This window comes from Schistocerca cancellata, chromosome 3, assembly GCF_023864275.1.
Source record: "Schistocerca cancellata isolate TAMUIC-IGC-003103 chromosome 3, iqSchCanc2.1, whole genome shotgun sequence".
NCBI lineage: Eukaryota > Metazoa > Arthropoda > Insecta > Orthoptera > Acrididae > Schistocerca > Schistocerca cancellata.
The window spans coordinates 105,540,110-105,562,796 of record NC_064628.1 but is presented as its reverse complement, the minus strand read 5'-3'; the positions used below and the strand labels follow the sequence as shown (position 1 = coordinate 105,562,796).

Sequence of the window (22,687 nt, the reverse complement as noted above, 5' to 3'; positions counted from 1 at the left end):
CACCACATTAAGTAAAATGTTAAATATGAGTGTTATGCAGACGACATACTTACTACAACTTGCGCTTCCTACTTGCAGGAAGTAGAAATAAATCCTAAAAGCTGCAAGTTACTTGCAGATACTTCTTGCATGGTGTTCACACTGGAAGCGGAAAACCTGCAGCAAGTCACTTCCGCAATAAATTGCTACGGTCGCAAGTCGACTTGGCGATATGTTTTCACTCGCAACTCGCGCGGTAAGTTCCTCCGCGCAAGTAAATTTCTGCAATAACTTGCTAGTGTAAACCGAGCATTAGACGCGATAATTCTGGTGCTCTGGCTGACGCCACCAACAAGAGACCATTTCCAGGGGGACTTCGTCCGGTCTCTGGGCGATATCAAGGGTCCTGAATTCGGGGCATGCACATCAGCACAGCACAGCACCGGAGCGGCGGGCGGTCCAGCACATATGCGCATGCTGCCTGCCGAACCCCGGACACGTGTGTCACGCTGGCGAGGGTACACCAGCCGCTGCCACTTCGCTGAAGCATCTCTCCTGTCCCGCGGCCAAACACGCCCCCACGTCGCTAGCAGCTGCTCCAAGGTGTCTTCTCACGCCGCCGAGTCACTGAGCTCAATCTCTGTACGTGCGCTATACTGAATAAAGAATGTTTGTGCCGTGGCGGCTCATATCGATAGTGCCACTCTGGTGGTTTATCTTTCGTGCCACGGTCAGGGCGGTAAGCAGCGCCCTCTGGGGCCTACGCGAGGAGTAACGAGGCGAGGTCCTGTGGGGGTGTGCTCCGGGACGTGGTGGAAGACGGTTGTAGGGTTGACGCAGCGAGTGTGGGACCGGACCTATCGCACGGAGAAATACAAGTTGGCTCTGAACGGAAGGCGCCGTAGCAAGCAGCGGGAAGCGGGCGTCCTGTAATTTGTGTGAAGGAGTAACGATTTTTGCATTGGATGTCCCAGTGGTTCCCGAGAGTTGCGGTGGCTGCTTTCGGAAAAGAGAATTGGTTCAAAAATGGTTCAAATGGCTCTGAGCACTATGGGACTTAACTGCTGAGGTCATCAGTCCCCTAGAACTTAGAACTACTCAAACCTAACTAACCTAAGGACATCACACACATCCATGCCCGAGGCAGGATTCGAACCTGCGACCGTAGCGGTCACGCGGTTCCAGACTGTAGCGCCTAGAACCGCACAGCCACACCGGCCGGCAAGAGAACTGGTATGAGCTTGTGTCTACGCTCTTTTCCATACGATGTTGCTGCCTGCCGTTATAAACGGGTGAAAATCAGATGCTTGTATTGACTATACGGGAACTGGTGATGTAAAATTACATTTATGATTGAGTCTCACTTGTACTGTGACAATTTAGAGGCAAAAACTGTGGTGGTTTCATTAGGTCTGGTTCTTTGCTGTGCAACTAAGGGAGTCAGTTATTTGGGGTAACTGAGGGAGCACCATTATGTTGGTCCAAGTGATACTTTCTCCACGTTTTGTCTATGGCTTTGCGAATCGAAATCGTGAGGGAGTACACGTGTGAGTAATTTGCTATTGTATTGATGGTTGTGTTGTAAAGACTGTTCTCTGGTGTGTTAAATCACACGCTGATTTGTAGCCAATCTAAGCAGAAGTTACCATTGGTACTTGCTTATGTGCTATTGTCCTTATGATTGGCGTTGTTTGTCTTTTGATTGTGGGTGTGCTCACGTTTAAAAAAAATACAGCTACTATTCATAAGGGTTGTCTAGTAAGGAATTGCTTAAGCTTTTATCATATGCTGGTCTATTTGCCTATCACATTGGCTTTCTATGCAGTAACTGAAGGAATGTGTATGGTGGTTCAGGATTGTAGGCTGACTAGTATTTGAACAGGTGTTGAGGTTAAGGGCGAGATTAGCATCCTGCAAACCCGCACGCTGCGCGTGGTTAAATGTTCCACTATTGGGGAGCCGGCTCTCTGTTCTTGGATTTTGTACGGATACGGGATGAGTGCATCGCTGTAGGTTTTCGCGTGCTAAATTGCGGGGTGTCGGTGCCGTCCTAGGGCTAGAATTGTGATGTATGTTATGTTGAAAGGGAATTAACTGTAACAAACTTAAGAGACCTTTTAGTTTGTTTTAGGTCTGTACTTGGAATGATGTTGATATTTTGTCGATTGCGGCAATAACTTCCTGTGTGGGGAGATCCTCTGAGGGACTAGTATTGTACTGTTGCAGTGCAGTCCATCTGAAGCGTGCTGCTTAAAACTTGGGACTGCAGCTCTCTGATGTTATATATTACTGTTTAATCTTAAATGTCTTGGATGCAATGTGGTTGTTGATGATTATGTAATTTTGATCGCTGGTTCCTTAAAGGAAGTATTTCGTTTTAAAATATGTTCTCGGTCAGAGCCTATTTAAATATGATTTTAACTCATCATTCAAATTTTCTAGTCTTGCTTTCTTAAAAGGCTTTCAGTTAAATGATTGCTATTTGCCTGTTTAAATGTTTGAGTGACTTAAAGGAAAAGAATATTATTTTGTAATTTGTACCGATTGTTCCTTTTGGGTAATACCTGACTTATGTGTTCAATAAATGAGTGTCTAGTCAATGGTGATGCACTGCTCTATTGCTAGCCTACCCCTTCCACTCCACAGCCTATTGAGCTGCTTTGTGTCGAAACTGTATTCAGAACACCCCTCTGACCTGACACCTCAATGTTAATACCAAATGAGCTCTTGCGATTGCACGAACGCCAGGGAGCTGATAGTACGCACCCTATCGACTTGCACACGACATCCTATAACGACCCCGACACCATTATGATACAAAGAAATTACAAGCTAATGCTAGGCGCAGATATTGTCAGAATTCTGCCACGGTTCTATCTGCGCATCACGAGCGTCAAACCGGCAGTCGCAGCACATATCTCTGTACCCGGTGTGCTGCAACACGCCCAGCACGTTCCATCACACTTCCTTCAATCTGACGTTGGACTTCGAGTTTTTTGGCACGTAGGATGTCATCCAGCGGATGCAGCTGTGGTTCTCTCCGTTGTCCGGCACTGAAGTCTCTGTTGAAGTGACGAGCTGTCATTCTTTCCTCAATTACTGGAAAACGATGCGTAAGCTCTGGTCTAGGAATGTCCACCAAGCCGGGACCGCTGGTAGACTTCAAGAACTCTGAATCTGAAGCTCCTAATACATCTTGGGAACATCATGCATTCAGAGCCCAGTGATGACATTTGTCATGCCACTGCCTCCTCTGATGCCGGGTCTACAGTGACGCTGTGCTGGTAGTGATTAAGAATTGTCATGCTTTCTTCATCACTGAATATTCACATATTTTTGAAGCTCTCTCCTGGAATATGAATCTGATAGTTGTTGAGAACATTATGTGCTTCTTCCTCGTGTATTGTACCATAGAAACTACAGCCTCTTAAACAATCCATCAACTGTAAGTCTTTGATCGAAGCACTCTATTACTACATTTTCACGAGTTACAATCGCTTCATAAATGCATCTCTAGCCTCTTCTTATGTTAAATATGCGAGAATTTGACTTTCTTAGGAGTCTCCCAACAGATCTGTATGTAGCGTCTGCCTTGACCACGTGCGGTCAAACCACGTTAAATCATCCCAGACAGAAACTCCTAGACACTTGAAAGTTGATTCCAGTGATAGACCGGATCCTTTCGTCTGTTTACCCTAATCGCATTAAATTTTTTGATGTTGAAGGTCAGTTGCCAAACTTCTCAACATGCACTGATCATCTGCAAGCCTCTCTGCATTTCGTAGCGAGTTTCTGGGTGACGTCACCTCCCTGTACCGAACCGCGCCCTCTGCAAACAGCCTCCTATTGCTCAGGCTATATCCACCACGTAATTAAATATTTTATAGACCCATATATAGCAAATAGCAGCAGCCCTATAACACTACCTTGACCTACATCTGACGCTATATTTGCTTCTAATTACGTTTCTTCATTAAGGACTACCTACTGAGTTCTGATCGCAGGAAAGTCTTCAAACCAATCGTACATGGTTCAAAATAATGGAGGATACCAATCAACCGTCCTTTCCTTTCAGGTTTTATTAAGGAAATCTAGATTTCGGCTACTGCATAGCCATTATCGATGCACTATTTCATTGTATCAATGCATGTCCTAGTACGTCAGTCCCCCGTCAGTCTTGAACGAACTGTGACAGAGGCTCGAACAACAGGGGTCTAGTACGTAGTCGAAATCTAGATTTGCTTAATAAAACCTCGAAGGAAAGGACGACTGATTGATGTACTCCATCATTTTCAAGGTCATATAACAGTCGTTGAGTACATCCACATTCCTAAAGGAAGTTAATTTGCTGAATCGTACATCTGTCCGAATATTGCGTATGCACGTATTTAACAACACGATAGTGCAGATCTCTATCGAAGTCTTCCTGTAAGTCAAAGGTACGCCGCATGGACCTGTGACGCCAGTCGAAAGCAGAAAAAAACCGTGGTACCAAAATATGATGTACAGATCCCTTACCCCACTACTCTCTAAGCACTTAACAGCTGAGATCATCAGTCCCCTAGAACTCAGAACTACATAAATCTAACTAACCTAAGGACATTACACACATCCATGTCCGAGGTAGGATTCGAACCTGCACTGAAGCGCCTAGAACCGCTCGGCCACAAAGGCCGGCACTCTCTACCCCAGTTAAGAGGTCTGTCGACAGTTGGTTAGTGTCTCTTTTATATGCGTAGGTGTATTTTCAAAAGTTACAGTTAGAGCAACTGCCAAGAACTCTCTGCAAAATCTGAACAGTTCGAAAGTTTTACACTTACCGTATTAGTGTGTGGTACCTTACATAGAAAATTTTACAGCCTCGAACACAGCCCATCCTGATTTGTGTAGTGTTTACCTGGTGTTTACGTTTTGCAGTGGAGCAACGTGGTGTGACTCGTGCTGTTGTCTGCCCACAGGTGGAGAGTGCACCAACTGCGTGGACGAGAGTGCAGGAGCCGCGGTGGTCAACAGGTGGACCATGCCGCTGCTCAAGCTGGGCGAGAAGCGCTACTACCTCGGCATCTTCTTCAAGGTGAGCGCCGCACGCCTGCTACTGCCTCATTCGCTGCTTATGCGTCAGTGGTGTACTTGCGGAGCCCATTTTACAATATGAGGCCGAAGTTCACTGAACGGCCTCCTGACCGACTTCTGAGAGGTTTCAGCCGAGACTGTGTTAGTGTAGGGTCAATCCTGTTACAAAAGTCAACGAAAACAAGTGAGTACCTTCTAGCTGAACCGTGATTTATTTTCAAAGAATATTCTTAAGAATTTGTTTTATTTACTAGGGATTCATCAAGAACATTAACACACACTATGTAAGCGTGGAAGTAGGTGCCAAGGAGTAACAGATGAAATCATAATCAAATTCCTTTTAACAAATGGGTATTTTATTCCTAGAAGCATTTTTTTAAAGAAACAGATTTAAAATTATAATCAGAAAGCACCCTCTAAAAATCATGTTACAATTTATTCAAAGGCAGAAGGAAACATGTTTTGACTGTATGAGCTTTCAGGCAGAGAACCTTGCCGCTCCCTTTTGATACGGCCGTAGTTATGACCGATCGCAACAGCCTCTGAAAGACGACACTGGTGCAAATCTGCAACACACAAGATTACTTTAAAATAAAAGTTTTAAAAATTTACACACGCACACCAACTATGCACCTCCGTAGGAGAGATGGAAATGGTACAAAACACTAAGAATTAAAATACTGACTTTGCCACCGGAGCTGCAACTTAATTTTAACTTCTAAGAAAAGTCTTACGGTGAGAAGGTGGCAACTTTATACACTAAAATAATCATTTAAATAAAAGCCCATGAAAGGCAATTTTATAGAAAATTCTACAAGGTTGGCCAAACAAGTTAACGTGCTCTGCAGTACACAGGTACCGCCTCTCAAGATCATAGGCAAGATCAAAACATACTTCAGGTATTGGGCCGTTACACTCCAAGCAATAAATTCGTTCACGCACCAAATCTGACAAACGTGACAGAGGCAGCTCCAAACGACAGACTGACACTAACTGCCTAACAAATGCGGACGAGAGACAAACGAGCAAGCTGGGGACGAAAGACTGATCAAGAAAACAAATAGAATTTAACTAGAGTAAATCACACAACATATCACCAATCACTTAACTTCTAATAAGCTGCGATTTCTCGAGAAGACCTGGCGCAGCACCCCCAAATGACTCTCCCCAACCGTCCGCTGCCAGCTGCTTCAACGGACCCAGGAAGGAGCGCCGATCTCCCGTCTCACCGCGTCGCAGCTCGCACCGGCCAGACTGATGTCGTGGGTTGACTCCTGTTGCTCTCGTGTCGACCGCGAAGTCACTACCCCTCGCTATGCGCCGCGGCCCATTGGACTCACGTGGCGACCTCACAAGCACCGACGCTCAAGGCGGACAAGTCATCTTGTGTCTCAGAGCACGACCGACCAACCGATCGATCCAACTGCCAATGACCACTGCCTGAGCAAACTCGAGCGGACTGGCGGCCTAACGCGCAGACTCAGATGCAGGAACTAAGCCCCGACCGGACGACCACTTGCTGAAATCTCTAACTGGTGGAGTGGAAAGACTCTCGTTTTGCCGGCTTTAAAGGTTGATCCGGACGACAGACATACTAACATTCTGAAAGCAGACAGACACTAACTGCCTAACAAATGCAGATGAGAGACGGACTAGGAAGCTGGGGATGAGAGACGACCCCAGACTGACTCACTGGTGAGCTCATAGCGCCCCTTAAATGCACGTGAACAGCAACCTTTCCCCTTTCCCACCAGAGGGAGACACCAAAGCTTTGATTGCCACAGCGGCGCCACCGCCAGAAACGGAGGGCGACTGCTTCACACTATGAGCTGCAGTTTTCACCACAGCTCACTAGCGAGGAGGCCTAACTACGAGGGCTATGCCGAAAGTTTTTAGGAGAATGTGTGAAAAAAAATTTATTTGCAAAAAAGTTCACAACTTTTCAAAATACTCTCCATTAGCATGTATACATTTTTCCATTCTCTGAAACCACTTAGAAAATGTGTCAGTCCAGGCTTCTTTTGGGATGTCACTTAGTGCACTCTTGTACGCTGCAATGGCCTCTTCATCTGATGAAACCTGCTGCCCTCTAATTTTTTCCTTAGTCTTAGGGAACAGAAAGAAGTCAAAGGGGGCCAGGCAGGTGAATATGGGGGATGGGGTAACACTCGCACTTTTTCCTTCTCCAGAAAGTCCATCGTTCTGGCAGCCCTGTGTGCAGATGCAGCAGAAAGGTGCCCACTCTTGGACTTTGGATGCTGTGACTTCCATGTGGCGATGACTTTTGGAAGACAATCGTTCATGTACCATTCAGCATTGACTGTACGACGTGTGTCCAAGCTCACTGAGGTGAGATGTCCGATTCTTTGTGAAAAAAGTTGCCACCATCTTTTTTCCAGAGCTCCGACTTCTTCAACTTTTGTGGGTGGTTCCTCCCTTGGAAAGCACCACACAGAAGACTGTCTCTTCGTTCAGGGTCATAATGTTACACCCACGTTTCATCACCTGTGACGATATTGTAGGTCTCGGGACTTCCCTCCATTGATTTTTTCGAGCATGAAACGACATCAGTCCACTCTCGCCTCCTTTTGGCTTTCTATCAGGGAATGTGGCACCCAACGGGCACATCTCTTAGTAAGGCCTAAGTGACTATGAACGATGGTCTGTGCTGCTGTTGATCCAATATTTAGGGTCCCTTCAATATATAATATAAGATGTGGATCTTCCTTGATCATTTTTCTCACAGCATCAATATTTTCAGGAGTCACAGCTGCTGCTGGCCGACCGGGACGATGTTCATCTTCAATTGACTGCCGACCCCTCGAAAACTCGCGAAACCAATTTCCAACTGTGGCCCTAGAAGGGGAAGCTTCACCAAAAACACGCAGCAAAGAAGAATGGCATTCTTCGGCACTGAAACCCTTTTTACAATCGTAAAAAGTCATGGCGCGAAGATCGCGGCGCGACAGCTCCGTCCTGCACCGTCTCTGACTCAGCACTGCCTGTGCTTTCTTACCGCGCTGTGGGGGGATCACCGCTAGCCAGGGGCTGCTCGTGCACGTCCCAAGGTCGAAAACCATCGCTCTTTCGAATGAAAACAACCCCATTGTCCTCTGCCTTACGGTTTACGGGCTGCTAAAAACTTTCGGCATAGCCCTCGAATAAGAGTGCGCGCACGTTCGAACACTCTGTCAACGTAAAGATTTAGCTCAGTGCTTAATGGTAAGTCAACGGTAAGTCAACGTGAAGTCATTACAGACGCAGCCCAAGCTCGGATTGGTAGCCACCACAAGCCGTACAGCGCAAATGGAGCGATAGAAAAACAACTGTTTGTATGCCTTCGTCAGAACCCTAATTTCTCTTAACTTGTATTCAAGGTCCTTACGCGAAATGTGCTCTGAGGTGACGAAAGTCGTGGGATAGCGGTATGCAGATATATAGATGGCGGAAGTATTCCGTACATTGGGTATAAAACGGCAATTCATTGGCACAGCTGTCATTTGAACTCAGCTGATCGGTGTGAAAAGGCTTACGACGTGGCTATCGCCGCACGACGGGAATTAGCAGACTTGAACGCTGGATGGTACTTGGAGACAGACGCCAGAGACATTTTCATTTCGGAAATTGTTAGGGAATTCAATAACCAACAATTTGCGAGTAGGGGTTTAATGGACGAGGGATGCTGCATTGCAGCGTGCGATAAGCTGGAAGTTACAGTCGGTCAGGGGCCGTGTCCGGATGGCCGAAGACGACGCTGTGGATTAAGAGTATGGCAGTGTCATACTTCTTTAGTGAGGGCATTGCAGGGCTGTTAGATTTTTGTCGCTATTTAACGGACAACTACGTGGTTTTACGGCGCAAGGAGTCGTATGATTCGCTCTTTGCGAATTACTTGGGGTCGTTGTTTACGCACCCTCCAGACCTTTGGGGTGTACCGGGTGTGAAGAGAGATTCATGATGTAGCACATGATGGACCGATGAGACACATCAACGGTAGTTATAGGGTGTTCAACCCTCGCTGAAATAGAAGGCGACCTGGGCATCCCACCCTCTGGTGCTGTGGACACCCCCAAAAGAAGATCAAAAAATAATAAAGAAAAACACAATAAAAATGAAACAAATAAAATGTAATAAAAATATTGTACCCATTCGCTTACATTTTTCGTTTTTTAACAAAACGATCAGGGGCGTATTTATTTTTTGTTCGCGGGCGGAGTCTGAAGTGGTAGTAAACAACCGTCCGAATTAGGTTTTAGGGTGAAAGTGGCGGTGGCGCTAGCTACTGTTTTTGTTTGTAGGTTAGATAGGTTTTGGGGGTAGTAGAGGTGATAGAGGCCAACGCCTGAAGTTGAAGAGGTCTGGGGGAAAGAAAAGAGATTAGGGCAACCGTTCATGAGGAACGGTAAATCCCGCCGTGGCGTAGTACAGCAACTTGACGTGACATGCACTCAACAAGCCGTTAGAAGTTCCCTGCACAAATATTGAGTCATTCTGCCTATATAGCCGTTCATAATTGCGAAATGTTGCCGCTGTGCACGAACTGACCTCTCGATTATGTCCCATAAACGTTCGATGTAATTTATGTCAGGTGATCTGGGTAGCTGAATTATTCACTCGTATTTTCAGGAATGTTCGCCCCCGGTAGCTGAATGGTCAGCGTGACGGATTGTCAATCCTCTGGGCCCGGTTTCGATTCCCAGCTGGGTCCGGGAATTTTCTCCGCCCAGGAGCTGGGTGTTGTGCTGTCCTCGTCATCATCGTATCACCCTCAGCGACTGCAGGTCGCCGAAGTGGCGTCAAATTGAAAGACCGGCACCCGGCGAACGGCCTGCCCGGCGAGAGGCCCTAGATATGCGAATAAATCTAAAAAAAATTCAAACCTGCCGCAAAAAATTGTGGCCCGGTGACATAGCGCATTGTCATCCATAAAAATTCCATGGTTTTTTTGGAAACATGAAGTTCAGGACTGACTGCAAATAGTTTCTATGTAGCAGAGCAAAACCAGAACCGAGTTCTTTCCAAGAAAACACAGACAACGTCGTTATGGATCCATGGATCCATGGCTTTGTGGGGTCTGCGCCGCACTCGAACCCTACCATCAGCTCTTACCAACTGCAGTCTGGACTCAGCCGACCAGGCCAAGGTTTTCCAGTCATCTAGGCTCCAACAAATACGGTCACGAGCTCAGGACAGGCGTTGCAGGCGATGTCGTTCTGTTAGCAAAGGCCCTCGCGTCTGTCGTCGGCTGCCACAGCTCATTAACGCTGAATTTCCCCGCACTGTCCTAATGGATAAGGGCATCGGACGTCCCACTGCTTGAAACTGACAACCCTATGCGAACACCGCTGCTCTCGGTCGTTAAGTGAAGGCCATCGGCCACTGCGTTGTCCGTGGTGAGAGGTAATGTCTGAAACCTGGTATTCTCAGCACACTCTTGACACATGGGTCTCGTTGTTGTTGTTGTTGTGGTCTTCAGTCCCGAGACTGGTTTGATGCAGCTCTCCATGCTACTCTATCCTGTGCAAGCCTCTTCATCTCCCAGTACCCACCGCAACCCACATCCCTCTGAATCCGCCCAGTGTATTGATCTCTTGGTCTCCCTCTACGATTTTTACCCTCTCAGAATATTGAATTCCCTAACGATTTCCCAGATAGAATGTTCCTGCGTCTAGTTCCAACTACCATTTCGCGTTCCCAGTCTGTTAATTGACGTCGTGCGGCCATGATCACTTCGGAAAGCTTTTCACATGAATCACCTGACTACAACTGACAGTTCCGCCAGTGCACTGCGCTTTTATACCTCGCCTTCTATATAAGCGCATATCGCTATCCTATTACCTTTTTTTCACCTCAGCGTATAACAAGGTAGCGCCAATGACGTCTATGCGGCAGGCAGTTGTTTATTATGAAAAATAGCAGTTCACAAGTTCTGTACGTGCGTAATACGCCATTCTTCATCCCAGACCTGGCACCAATTGAAATATTCATCTCCTAATTCGCAGTTCAAGATCGTTCGTATCTTGTATAATTTTGATCCTAAAGGTTTGGGACGCCGCGTATGTCAGTGCGGGGAACGTGGTAACACTCAGCGCTCTGATGGCAGCGGTGGGGCAGGTTTCTTCCTGCCTAATTGAGTGCGCACCAACAAATCGCCGCTAATTCAGTCGTTAGCTGCGGACAGCCCATTGGCGCCAGTTCTACGCGACTGACAGCGCACGACGCCCCACTTGCCGTATCTCAGTGTGCCATCTCGTCCTGTACTGTTATTGGGGACCAGCCGCGGTCCAGACAGTGCGCGAGGATTGTGCCGCTACCCGGCGCACACTTGTTTCATAAGAATTATGTAGGCCGCGGGGGGCCAGCCGGAGCGGCGTGGCGTATACCTCTTGGGCAAGCACGACGCCCACTGGCTGAGAGAACCACGTTGCCGGGGGCGGAGTGGGTGTGCGATTGTGGGGCGGATATGTAACGCAGGGGAAGAACCAAGCAACCAAGGAGCGTCAAAAGGCACCTCATCTACATATGAGCTGTGGTCGAAAAGTAACCGGAATTTTGTTGCTTGTTAAAGTATCTTTATTTATTCATCAACATTGTCCCACTCAAAGTAGCCCCCTCACACTATAACACATTTATGCCAGCGCCTTTTCTAGTCTCGGAAGCAATTCTGGATCTCAATTTTCGTTACGGTGTTCAACCCCTTCAGAGATTCTGTTTTTATCTCATCAGTGGTGGCAAAACGAGTCCTTTCAGCCGCGCGGGATTAGCCGAGCGGTCTGAGGCGCTGCAGTCATGGACTGTGCGGCTGGTCCCGGCGGAGGTTCGAGTCTTCCCTCGGACATGGGTGTGTGGGTTTGTCCTTAGAATAATTTAGGTTAAGTAGAGTGTAAGCTTAGGGACTGATGACCTTAGCAGTTAATTCCGATAACATTTCACACGCATTTGAACATTTGAGTCCTTTCATGGTTCTCTTCAGCGTCGGGAATAAGAAGTTTGGCAAATACGGTGGCTGAAGCAACATTCCGGTTTTATTTCTTTGCCAAAAAATCACGAGCAGGCGTTGATGAGTGTTCGGGAGCGTTGTCGTGATGCAATTTCCCCGCGTATTTTTGCCACAATTGTAGTAGTTTCCTCCGGATTTCTTCACGCAAATGGCGCATAACTTCCACGTAGTCTTCCTTATTGACCGTAAGACCGTAAGCCATCTCATGATGCACTATCCCATTTTAAACCGAGAAAACAGTGAGAAGAACCTTCACATGGGACCGGATTTTCTTCCGTTTTGGCACTTCAGGCAGTTTCCACAGGGACTATTGCACCTTTGTTTCGACATCGTACCCGTATACCGATGTCTCGTCACTTGTTATAAGCTTCTTCGTTAACTCTGGACCATTGTCGACTTCACTGCGCAATTCCTGGGCGTCGTTACTGGTCGAAATTCGACAATTTTGTAGCAAACTTTGCTGGTACACATTTCATGGTCAAAACATCTGAAAAAAATTGCTTGGCGTGAGCCAAAGGATGTGCCGACATCATCGACAACCTCTCTTATGGTGATTCGGGGATTTCCAGAACCATTTTCTTTACTTTTTCCTCAGCGTCGTCAGTAATCGATGTGCTAGGGAGTCCAGGCCGGTCGTCGTCTCTAACATCTTCTCGACCCTGTTTGAAACGTTTAAACCTCTCGTAAACTCTTGTCTTTCACAGTAGATTCGCCAAATGCCACTGTTAAGATTTCGAATTTGATGGTGCACTTTATTGCATTTTCCAAGCAAAATTTAATGCAAATGCTTTGATCCAATCTTTTCGAAAGTAAAAATTCGGCAAGCTCTCGAAACAACGGGTAACTTTTCGACTATAAACGATAAACTAAATAATCAAAACAGTTCAAAAAATGTTCAAATGTGTGTGAAATCTTATGGGACTTAACTGTGTAAGGTCATCAGTCCCTTACACACTACTTAACCTAAATTATCCTAACGACAAACACACACACCCATGCGCGAGGGAGGACTCGAACCTCCGCCAGGACCAGTCGCACAGACCATGACTCCAGCGCCCGAGACCGCTCGGCTAATCCCGCGCGGCTCAAAACAGTTGAAAATGGAAACGTACATAAGGAACACGTGTGGCAACAAGATAAAAAATTGAAAATTGGATGTGTTAAGCCCACGAAGTGAAAAACTTCACATTACTTTTTGACCACACTTTGTACACTCTCTGCCAAGCAGCACTGTACAACATGTTTGGGTTCACTGCCGTTCAAATAGTCTGGAGCGCCCGCAAGAGTGACTGCTTAACCAACCCTGTGCATGCTGTATTGAAACTTGTTCTCTTACGTAAGAGGTTGTAGCATACTCGTAAATAGGTCGTTTAAAGTCGATTATTGGAACTTTGTAAGAAGGCTTCCTCGGTATAGCTTGCGTCTTATCTCCCGACGTCTGACACATCAGTTTCTACAGCATCTCTGTGACACTCTCCCATGGGCCAGACAAAACTTGACTATTCGTGCTACCCTTCTCTGTATACGTTCAATATTCCCGGTTAGTCCTACTTCGTACTGGTCGCATACCTTTAAGCAATATTTTGGAATGGGTCACACTAATATTGTTTAAGCATTCTCCCTGGTTGACTGTATTTTCGTTGCTCCCTACCAACGAACCGAAGTCTACCTCCTGCTTTATCTACGATCGAGTCTGTGTGATATTCTCATAACCCAATCTATTCTTATAGGCTGGTATTTGTGGGAATTGATTGGTTCCAACGGTTACTCATTGATGCTATAATCATAGGATACAACTTTTTTTGTGTCAGTGAGAATATAGTAACACAGACATTCGTTGATAGAATCAAAGGCATATAGTTAGTCTTCCAACAGTTTACCTACATCTACACGTACAGGGTGTTTCGCTATTCATGTTACACACCTCTAGAGATTGCAAGAGGGGATTTAGTAGATCAAGTTTCACATAGGAACCCATGTCCGGAAAAGTCATCAAACGGCGCTACAGTGCGTCAAATTTATAGGCGCCGGCAACTGTAAATGTATGTACATACATCATGATTCCGTGATGATGACACAGACTTCCAAGGATGATGAAGAACGATAAATGTATCAGTTTGAGGTAAGGGTCCCTGTACCGGAAAGAAAACTATAAGCGAAAACCGTTCCGACAGATGCTATTAAAAAAGAGGGGAGCGTCATTTTTCGCTTCTCGCCTACGGCGGCAAAACACCTAGCAACGGTGCTGCATGAGTCCGCAGCTGACCGCTTACGTTTGGCCGGCCCGCCGCAGAGATACGCGCGACTGACGCTCCACTCTGGCGGGGCTCAAGCCGCAGACATCGACGGCTTCGGATTAGGAACAGCCGGGCCGCTAATTTCCGGCAGCGTGTGAGGATCGTGGCGGCCATAATTTCCGGCATTTCTGCGAGTATTGACTATCGGCCGCCTCCTGCGCGGGCCCCCACCACTAGGCTGCGGTACGCACCACGCGTACGAATTTGCGTCCGTACGACGTGAGCCGCTGTTGGTGGTGTACGCGAGCTGTCCGGAGCCCCGCGCGCCGCTGTACACGTGCCTAACCCGTGCATCTTCTACACCAGGGGTCTCCAAACTACGGCCCGCGGGCCGAAACCGGCCCGCGTTGGCTGGACGGACATCCCCGGTACCCGGCCCGCCAAATACTTGAGGTGGTACCTGTACTGCCAACAATTGAGTTTCGAGGCCTATCGCGACCAATACACCGCGACATTGTCGGAGCTCTATCTTTACAAAGCGGAAGGTCACGGTTAAACTTGTGGCTATCCACAATAAGCAGACAGACCATTCTCCGTGCGACAGTGAAAAAAAAGAACGGTTTACAGACTAGTTTGGCGAAAACATTTTAAGTAAAAAAATTATTTGCATTTTATTCTACTCAGGAGTCTGGTGCAAGTCTTTCAAATGGGCGACTAGCCTTAGTAATCAATCATTATGGAAGATGATCCTTAAGCAAGGTTTCACTGTCTTTTGATTACGTTGTAAAATACATACAGAATGTGCAGTGACTTACTTTTTTGTCGGTCAAATTCGCAAGAATAAAATACGCCAGAATTTCTTTCAGGTACGTCCACCAATCAAAATTATGTAATTAAATAAAAATCGTTGTTTGTTTCAGTGCTATTCCCACAACCTTAGATTTTTGCGATTTCATCTTTCCTTTAGCCTTACATCACGGTGATCATGAAGTGTTAGGTAGATCTTGGCCCTTATGACTTCGTGGAGGAGTCAATGTGGCCCGCGGACTAAAAAGTTTGGTGACCCCTGTTCTATACTGTACTGCGCGGTCATCCACAAACGCATCAGTTGCATATGTAACGGATTAAAAAACCTCTTGTTTCCATGTATCAACGGACCGAGAGAGGCGTCACAGTGACAAGAAAGGGCTCCGGAGTCGGGAGGACGGCCGTTCAACTCCCTTGTTGCCATCCGCATTCATGCTGTCGGAGGTTTCCCTAAATCGCTTAGTCCCTTACCACAAAAGCGGAGTATAATGACTTTTCTGGCGACTAGAAATCTACTCCGTAGGAATCAGCACGGGTTTCGAAAAAGACGATCGTGTGAAACCCAGCTCGCGCTATTCGTCCACGAGACTCAGAGGGCCGTAGACTCGGGTTCCCAGGTAGATGCTGTGCTTCTTGACTTGCGCAAGGCGTTCGATACAGTTCCCCACAGTCGTTTAATGAACGAAGTAAGAGCATATGGACTATCAGACCAAATGTGTGATTGCATTGAAGAGTTCCTAGATAACATAACGCAGCATGTCATTCTCAATGGAGAAAAGTCTTCCGAAGTAAGAGTGATTTCAGGTGTGCCGCAGGGGAGTGTCATAGGACCGTTGCTATTCACAATGTACATAAATGACCTTGTGGATGACATCGGAAGTTCACTGAGGCTTTTTGCGGATGATGCTGTAGTATATCGAGAGGTTGTAACAATGGAAAATTGTACTGAAATGCAGGAGAATCTGCAACGAATTGACGCATGGTGCAGGGAATGGCAATTCAATCTCAATGTAGACAAGTGTAATGTCCTGTGAATACATAGAAAGAAAGATCCTTTATCGTTTAGTTACAATATAGCAGGTCAGCAACTGGAAGCAGTTAATTCCGTAAGTTATCTGGGGGTAGGCATTAGGAGTGTTTTAAAATGGAATGACCATGTAAAATTAATCGTCGGTAAAGCAGATGCCAGACTGAGATTCATTGGAAGAATCCTAAGGAAATGCAGTCCTAAAACAAAGGAAGTAGGTTACAATACACTTGTTCGCCCACTCCTTCAATACTGCTCACCGGTGTGGGATCTGTACCAGATAAGGTTGATAGAAGAGATAGAGAAGATCCAACGGAGAGCAGCGCGCTTCGTTACAGGATCATTTAGTAATCGCGAAAGCGTTACGGAGATGATAGATATACTCCAGTGGAAGACTCTGCAGGAGAGACGCTTAGTAGCTCGGTACGGGCTTTTGTTGAAGTTTCGAGAACCTACCTTCACCTAGGAGTCAAGCAGTATATTGCTTCTTCCTACGTATATCTCGTGAAGAGACCATGAGGATAGAATCAGACAGATTAGAGCCCACACAGAGGCATACCGACAATCTTTCTTTCCACGAACAATACGAGACTAGAATAGAAGGGAGAACCGATAGAGGTACTCAAGGTACCCTCCGCCACACACCGTCAGGTGGCTTGCGGAGTATAGATGTAGATGTAGATGTAGATGGTCCTTTTGAAAATGACACGCCCAGTTTCATTCCCCACCTGTGCTCTTGCTCCGTGTCTAACGAACTCGCCCACCATTGGTGGGTTTGTAAGTGATTAGCGGTGCGATTCTCTGTGACAGGTGTAATGGCCAACAGAGTGCTTTAGTTGTTGTTACTGTTTAGTGTTGCTACTAGGAGTGGTAGAGTATATAAAGTAGCGTGAACAGCATCAATGTAGAGTGATCACTGTTGGTTGATTGGTTCGTTGGATGGTTGGTTGGTTGATTTGAAGGAGGGGACCGAACAGCGAGCTTCATCGGTCCCATCGCATTAGGGAAGGAAGGGGAACGAAATCGACCGTGTCCTTTCAAAGGAACCATCCCAGGATATGCCTGAAGCGATTTAAGGAAAGCACGGAAAATCTATATCAGGATGTCAGGACTCGGGTGCGTACCGTCGTCCTCCCGAATGCGAGTCCAGTGTACTAATCACTGCACCATGCACCACTTCACTCGGTAAGTGACCACTTTGATGGTTCTGGAGATCCCGCGTACCCCAGCACCCCACACACACAGACATTGAAAGGGGCGTCATTGTGGTTCTCCATTTGCCCGGCAAGACGGCTGGTGCAAGATCCAGATTTGTGGGACATCCGTATGTGACGTGGCCCGAAGATGGATTGCGTGGTAACATGAGGGCAGACAAACTCGTCGTCGAGATTCCCATCGGCCACATCTGACCACCACAGGCGATGATAGCTGTACTGTACACCACGCACTTAGTAACTCCTTCACAACGGCGCCTGCCATTCAGTAACAAGTAATGGACTACCTGCAACATTCTGTGTGATCCTGGACCTTTGTTCGAATACCACCAGCTGTCGGACTATGGAGTTATCGTCCCATGCATTAGGCTGCCGTTCACAACACAACACAAACAGCTGCGTTTGCCGTGGTGCCCCGACCGGGAAGATCGGACTGCTGATGAATGGCGTCACATTACTTTCAGCAATGAATCGCGGTTCTGCGTTACCCTCGGAAGAATATCGTCGGCGACTATGGCGGCTGCATGTTTTGGAGTGGCATATCGGTGTTATTCCTGGTTTCATGGTATGGAAAGCGATCCGGTATGACTTCAGGTCACGGCTGGTAGAGATTGGCGGAGCGACTATGGCGGCTGCATGTTTTGGATAGGCACATCGGTGTTACTCCTGCTTTCATGGTATGGCAAGCGATCCGGTCACGTCCGCAGCTCGTGGTCGTGCGGTAGCGTTTTCGCTTCCCACGCCCGGGTTCCCGGGTTCGATTGCCGGCGGGGTCAGGGATTTTCTCTGCCTCGTGATGACTGGGTGTTGTGTGATGTCCTTAGGTTAGTTAGGTTTAAGTAGTTCTAAGTTCTAGGTGACTGATGACCATAGATGTTAAGTCCCATAGTGCTCAGAGCCATTTGAACCATTTTTGAACTTCAGGTCACGGCTGCTAGAGATTGGCGGAGCGACTATCGCGGCTGCATGTTTTGGAGAGGCACATCGGTGTTACTCCTGCTTTCATGGTATGGGAAGCGATCCGGTATGACTTCAGGTCACGGCTGGTAGAGATTGGCGGAGCTCTGATGGCACAACGATACCTCACGGCCATCCTGCATCTTCACGTGTTACCTCTCATGCGACATATTGTGATGCCATTATTCAGCAGGAGGAAGTTCGTCCATACATGGCACGTGTCCCTGTAAATTCACTGTGTGATGTTCAAGCAATCTACTGGACATCAAGATCCCCAGATCTCTCACCGATAGAACATGTATGGGACCAGCTGTGATGCCAGCTCCGAGTCCAGGGTACCAAAGACCAGCTTCAACACTTGGGGGCCAGCTTGCCTCGGGAGATGGTCCAACCAAATCAGTGTATGCATCCACCCAGGCCAGAATGAGTGCAACGTCATAGTGATAAGCGGGTTCATACTACCGACTTCTTTGTAAATCTGCTCTGATTTTGCGACCATTGAAATGACATCTTATACCCTCTCAACCTGTGAAGTCTCATTTCGTTTCCTCCTAGTGCCCAGGTCTTTTTGGCAAATAGTGTATTTTGGGGTGAACAAATACAAAATATTGGTGTATCGAGACGGACCTTAAAATCACATATTGTGTAATGTTAATGTTTGTGTTGAGTGCAAATCAAAGAAAGACGAGTGTAATGAGAAGTTCCCGAAATGAGAACAGCTAGAAACTTAACTTGAGGATTGGTCATCATGAAGTAGACTAAGTTAAGGAGTTCTGCTACCTGGGCAGCAAAATAACCCATGATGGGCAGTATAACGAGGACATAAAAAGCAGGCTAGCACAGGCAATAGGACATTACTGGCCAAGAGAGGTCTACTGGTATCAAACATAGGTCTTAATTTGACGAAGAAATATCTGAGAATGTACGTATGGAGCAAAGCATTGTGTAGTAGTGAAATCTGGATTGTGAAAGTTATCAGGGAATAACTTCCATGGTACTAGAGGAACTGTAGAGGGTAAAAACTGCACCGGAAGACAGAGGTAGCAATGCATCCGGCAAATAATTAAGGACGTAGGTTGCAAGTGCTACTCGGAGAGGAAAAGTTCGTGGCGGGTCGCATCGGGCCAGTCAGAAGAATGGCGACTCAAAAAACAAAGATTTTAATAAGACAGATAATCGCACAATGCTTATTTTTCCAAGTATTCTACTAGTTCTGGACTGACATATGAAGATACCAATATTGTTTACCGTAATTTATTTGGCGCGGCGTGTTTATTACGTAAGTACAGACCTGCATTTGTGTCAATTTGATGCTTTTGATTAGTGGACAATTTAATAACACTGATTTCGTAAAGTTCCTTCCACCGTTCTCCGTCATGTCGCACAGTCGTTCTAAGTGTGACGCTCGTTTGCTGTCGGAATCCACGCATTCCTTGCGATAGTCTGTTTATGTAGTGTCTTACAATCGCCCATTGAAACTGAGAGTATTTCCTGCCGACCGAAGTGGCTGTGCGGTTCTAGGCGCTGCAGTCTGGAACCGCGAGACCGCTACGGTCGCAGGTTCGAATCCTGCCTCGGGCATGGATGTGTGTGATGTCCTTAGGTTACTTAGGTTTAACTAGTTCTAAGTTCTAGGGGACTAATGACCTCAGAAGTTGAGTCCCATAGTGCTCAGAACCATTTGAACCATTTAAAGAGTATTTCCTACCAAATACTAGGCGGGGTGATATTTGGGCAGGTATACTCCTAGTTTGCAATTTTTGGGAGACAGCCATGCGAAACCTAGCGAAAACCTTGAACACTATCGTGGGACAGGAACTATAATTTTATTCTGGTACAATATGTTCGAGATAAACATGCCCATCTCTGACAGTTAATGCCTCCGATTATTTCCTTGCAACTTCTGCAGAAATCTCCTCGGAAACAAAAGAAGATAATAGTTCAAAGCCAGATAGGTCAAGAGTCACACCGAAACGCTTCCGGTTCCCGCAGAGTACAATATAATTTATTTAATTTATTTATTGTTCGCCATTCCGTCTCCTTAGCTGGTGCCACCTTTATCTGGTTATACGATGAAATTCTCGGACTCAGACGACTAATTTCATGTAAGCTATAACTTCCACCTACAGAAACACGTAAATAGCCGATCAGAACCAGGTTCGAATCCTGCCTCGGGCATGGATCTGTGTGACGTCCTTAGGTTAATTAGGTTTAAGTAGTTTTAAGTTCTAGGGGACTGATGACCTCAGAATTTAAGTCCCATAGTGCTGAGAGCCATTTTAGATCAGAACCCATAGACTGCATACGAGGACAAAACCTGAGACGTCTGGTAAACTTTTCCCTTGGAAGGATAACTTTGCCAATACTGTGGACCACTGCGTCTAGACCAAGGAGAGCTGCCGACCGATTCCAGGATTTGCTAGCTCCGAGCTACTCGCGAAATTGTTCAGTTACTCAGACTGTAACGCACCACCCTGCCTATGCGTATTACATACACTGTGTGATCAAAAGTATCCTTATACCTTCCAGAACCTACGTTTCTCATATTAGGTGCATTGTGTTGCCACGTACTGCCAGGTACTCCATGTCAGCGACCTCAATAGTCATTAGACATCGTGAGACAGCAGAATGGGGTGCTCCGCGGATCTCACGGACTTCGAACGTTGTCAGGAGATTGGGGGTCATTTGGTTATACGTCTGAGCGCGAGATTTCGACACTCCTAAACATCCCTAGGTCCACTGTTTCCGATGTGATAGTGAAGTCGAAACGTGAAGGGACACGTACAGCACAAGACGGTACAGGTCGACCACGTCTGTTGACTGACAGAGACCGCCGACAGTTGAAGAGGGTCGCAAGGTGTAATAGGCAGACATCTATCCAGACCATCACACAGGAATTCCAAACTGCATGAGGATCCACTGCAAGTACTATGACATTAGGCGGGAGGTGAGAAAACTTGTATTTAATGGTCGAGCGGCTGCTCATAAGCCCCACATCACGCTGGTAAATGCCAAAAGACGCTTCGCTAGGTGTAAGGAGCGTTAACAAGGGACAACTGAACAGTGGAAAAACCTTGTGTGGAGTGCCGAATCACGGTACGCAATGTGGCGATCCGATGGCAGGGTGTGGGTATGGCGAATGCCCGGTGAACGTCATCTGTCAGCGTGTGTAGTACCAGCAGTAAACTTCGGAGGCGGTGGCGTTATCGTGTGGTCGTGTTTTTCATGGAGGGGGCTTTCACTCCTTGTTGTTTTGCGTGTCACTATCACAGTACAGGTCTACACTGATGTTTTAAGCACCTTCTTGCTTCCCACTGTTGAAGAGCAATTCGGGGGTGTCGATTGCGTCTTTCAACGCGATCGACCACTTGTTCATAATTCAGGTCCTGTGGTGGAGTGGTTACACGACAAAACATCCCTGTAATGGCCTGCTCAGAGTCCTGACCTGAAATCTGTAGAACAGCTTTGGGATGTTTTGGAACGCCGACTTCGTGCCAGGCCTCACCGACCGACATCGATACCTCTCCTCAGTGCGGCACTCCGTGAAGAATGGGCTGGAATTCCCCAAGAAACCTTCCAGCACCTGATTGAACGTATGCCTGCGAGAGTGGAAGCTGTCATCAAGGCTAAAGGTGGGCCAGCACCATGTTGAATTCCAGCACTACCGGTGGAGGTCGCCGCGAACTTGTAAGTCATTTTGAGCCAGGTGTCCGGATACTTTTGATCACATAGTGTACTCCAGTATTCATATTAAACAACCCCAAATAGTACTGGGAGGCAGATATTTATCGCTGTGGTTGCGATGAGTTACGGGTACCGCATGCACTATAGGGCGAACGTTACACTACTGAAGTCGACTTCATTTTCCTTACCTAAATACTGTCTGCGATGTGTTAATCAAAACAGCTTGTCATTGCAATTTATTACGTTAGTCCATAGATTTGAATTATGCGAAATCAGATAGTTGTTGAATTGAAACGAGTTTTATTGTACACTGAAACACGACCAACAGTGCGAAAAACAGGCAGCCGAAATTGACCAAAGCAGACTAACACTGACAAAAACCCTAGAGTGTTTCAGCGGCTTCCACTCCGTATGTATTTATAACCTACTAACAATCACTTCGGTGTATTTCATAATTAAAAGTTTTTTATGCTCTAAAATGTTACTAAGTTCTCACATGTAAATGATACCTTGTTTTTCGAATTTATATGTTTTCTTATTATAAATATAGTTCATAATTTCTTTACTTAACAAATTTACAGTTTTCTATCATTAATTTCTTCATTAGTTAAGAGTTTCAGTATTTTACCACGTTATACAACTCTTCTTCTACCCATGTACAACGCAAATGTTTTATAGAACATAACATTTTCCATTAAATGTGCAGAAT

At 46.5% G+C, this 22,687-nt stretch overlaps 1 protein-coding gene across 1 annotated transcript in view; it reads left to right on the top strand.

Moving 5' to 3' along the window:
• The window catches only part of LOC126177118 (uncharacterized), an 806,789-nt gene that overhangs the window by 765,434 nt on the left and 18,668 nt on the right, over nucleotides 1-22,687 (top strand). The window contains exon 3 of the mRNA XM_049924388.1: nucleotides 4,938-5,053. Coding sequence (XP_049780345.1) covers nucleotides 4,938-5,053 — 116 coding nt within the window. The remainder of the gene's footprint in view (nucleotides 1-4,937; nucleotides 5,054-22,687) is intronic.